This window comes from Perkinsus marinus (assembly GCF_000006405.1).
Source record: "Perkinsus marinus ATCC 50983 genomic scaffold scf_1104296964894, whole genome shotgun sequence".
NCBI classification, from domain to species: domain Eukaryota; phylum Perkinsozoa; order Perkinsida; family Perkinsidae; genus Perkinsus; species Perkinsus marinus.
The window spans coordinates 1-1,533 of NW_003204519.1; the positions used below are offsets into that span (position 1 = coordinate 1).

General features: G+C 45.3%; 1 protein-coding gene across 1 annotated transcript; it reads right to left on the reverse strand.

Annotated features, from left to right (window-relative positions):
• Positions 1-268: 268 nt before the first annotated feature.
• Pmar_PMAR026454 (hypothetical protein) lies at positions 269-723 on the reverse strand (the record flags this gene model as incomplete). Its single annotated transcript, XM_002769775.1, has 2 exons — positions 269-469; positions 541-723. The coding sequence occupies 2 exons, from the start codon at positions 721-723 to the stop codon at positions 269-271; spliced, it is 384 nt and encodes a 127-aa protein (XP_002769821.1).
• Between the last annotated feature and the right edge of the window lie 810 nt (positions 724-1,533).

Sequence of the window (1,533 nt, forward strand, 5' to 3'; positions counted from 1 at the left end):
GGCTGAGAAGAGGTGTACCTCTCTATAAGTGAGCAGCCTTTTAGTGAGCTTGTTGAGAGGATCGATCCACGTTGGCTCGTCATCATGGCAGCTCAATCTGCTTCCATCGACGAGATCGACAAGACGATGAATGGCTCGCGATAAAGGGAGGAGACTCTCGCATGATGATGCTGTCCGACCTAACAAAAGCGTTTAATCTACAGCAACTCTTTTGGTGAGTCGATAGTAGCAGTAGTATCCTCGATGGCTCATAGCCTAACGTCATCCCTTAAAGATGTTCAATGCAATCACGGAAGTCAAAATTCTCCAGGAAGGTCTGACCGGTAGCGAGTTGTCCACCGAGCTCCGAGTCGATGGCAGTATGCATCATGAGAACATCAATAACGGCGTTGATGAGGACGTCTTGTACAACAGCAGCATCTCCTGCTACTTCGATGAGCAGCTCAGTGATAAGGAGTTGTTGTTCGACCTGATTAGAGACAATTCCCCCAAGCTGAGCTATAACGAAAGTAGGGCCTCCCCCAGAGAACGTCCACTGACCGTGACTGACGTGTCCGCGCCGCTTCCGCACAGCAACTGGGCTGCTCCAATGGCCCAACGTTTGAGCCTATCGTTGGCATCAGATTCAGTTGATAGATCCCTTATCACACTGAGAGCCTCTCGAGCTTGCGAGGGGTAATATTGCGTCCTGAGTGGCAGTCTCGATTCGAGACTCTCGAACATCCTCTCGTGCAGTAGGCTACTTCAGTATACTCTAATCCCCCATCAAATAACGTTTCATAACAAAAACGTACCGGATGTGCTCCAACTGATGATCATTGAGCTTGATATCGGGTGGTAGGATATGTAAGACCTTTGTATACTCTAGAAGAGTCTCTAAGAAGTCCTCTATGATGCTGTAAGGACCCTCGCTGTAAATGATGATGTTTATTATTATTATGTCTCCTCCTCCTCCTACATTAGTCGTATTTTATTGCCTTTTCCCATAAGCCTTCGTAATGCCCCTTTACAATAGACAACCAATTTCCTATTGTTTTCTATATTGGTTGAATGAGGAGGACATGTCATTACAATGTCTGACTGCGGGGCGGCTATGCCATAGCTCGAAGATATGCCTTAGTGTAATTGATTCCGTCAGCATGACCGGAGTAACTCACATACCGACACGCCTGACATGGTAGATTATACGAGTCACAAGTGAAACAGTCAGTTTTTTACCGAGTAATACGCCAATTCACGTGAAACGGGGGAAACTGCATTGAACAACCTTAACCAGAAATGATTTTAAATCCACGTCTATACGATCCATAGTCGAAGTCTATATCATCGGAATCCTTCCTGGGTATGTGGATACTGTTTGCAGAATCATAAAACAGCTCATTCTGGCATTGTCAAGCTAAGTGGCAAATTTCGTTCATTACAGAGAGCGTAATCAATAATGCTGCGGTTATGTGTGAGGCGCGGAAGATCGAGATATCATGCATAATAAATACGATTAATCGTGCGAAATCGCACGTAAAAAATGGATTTTTT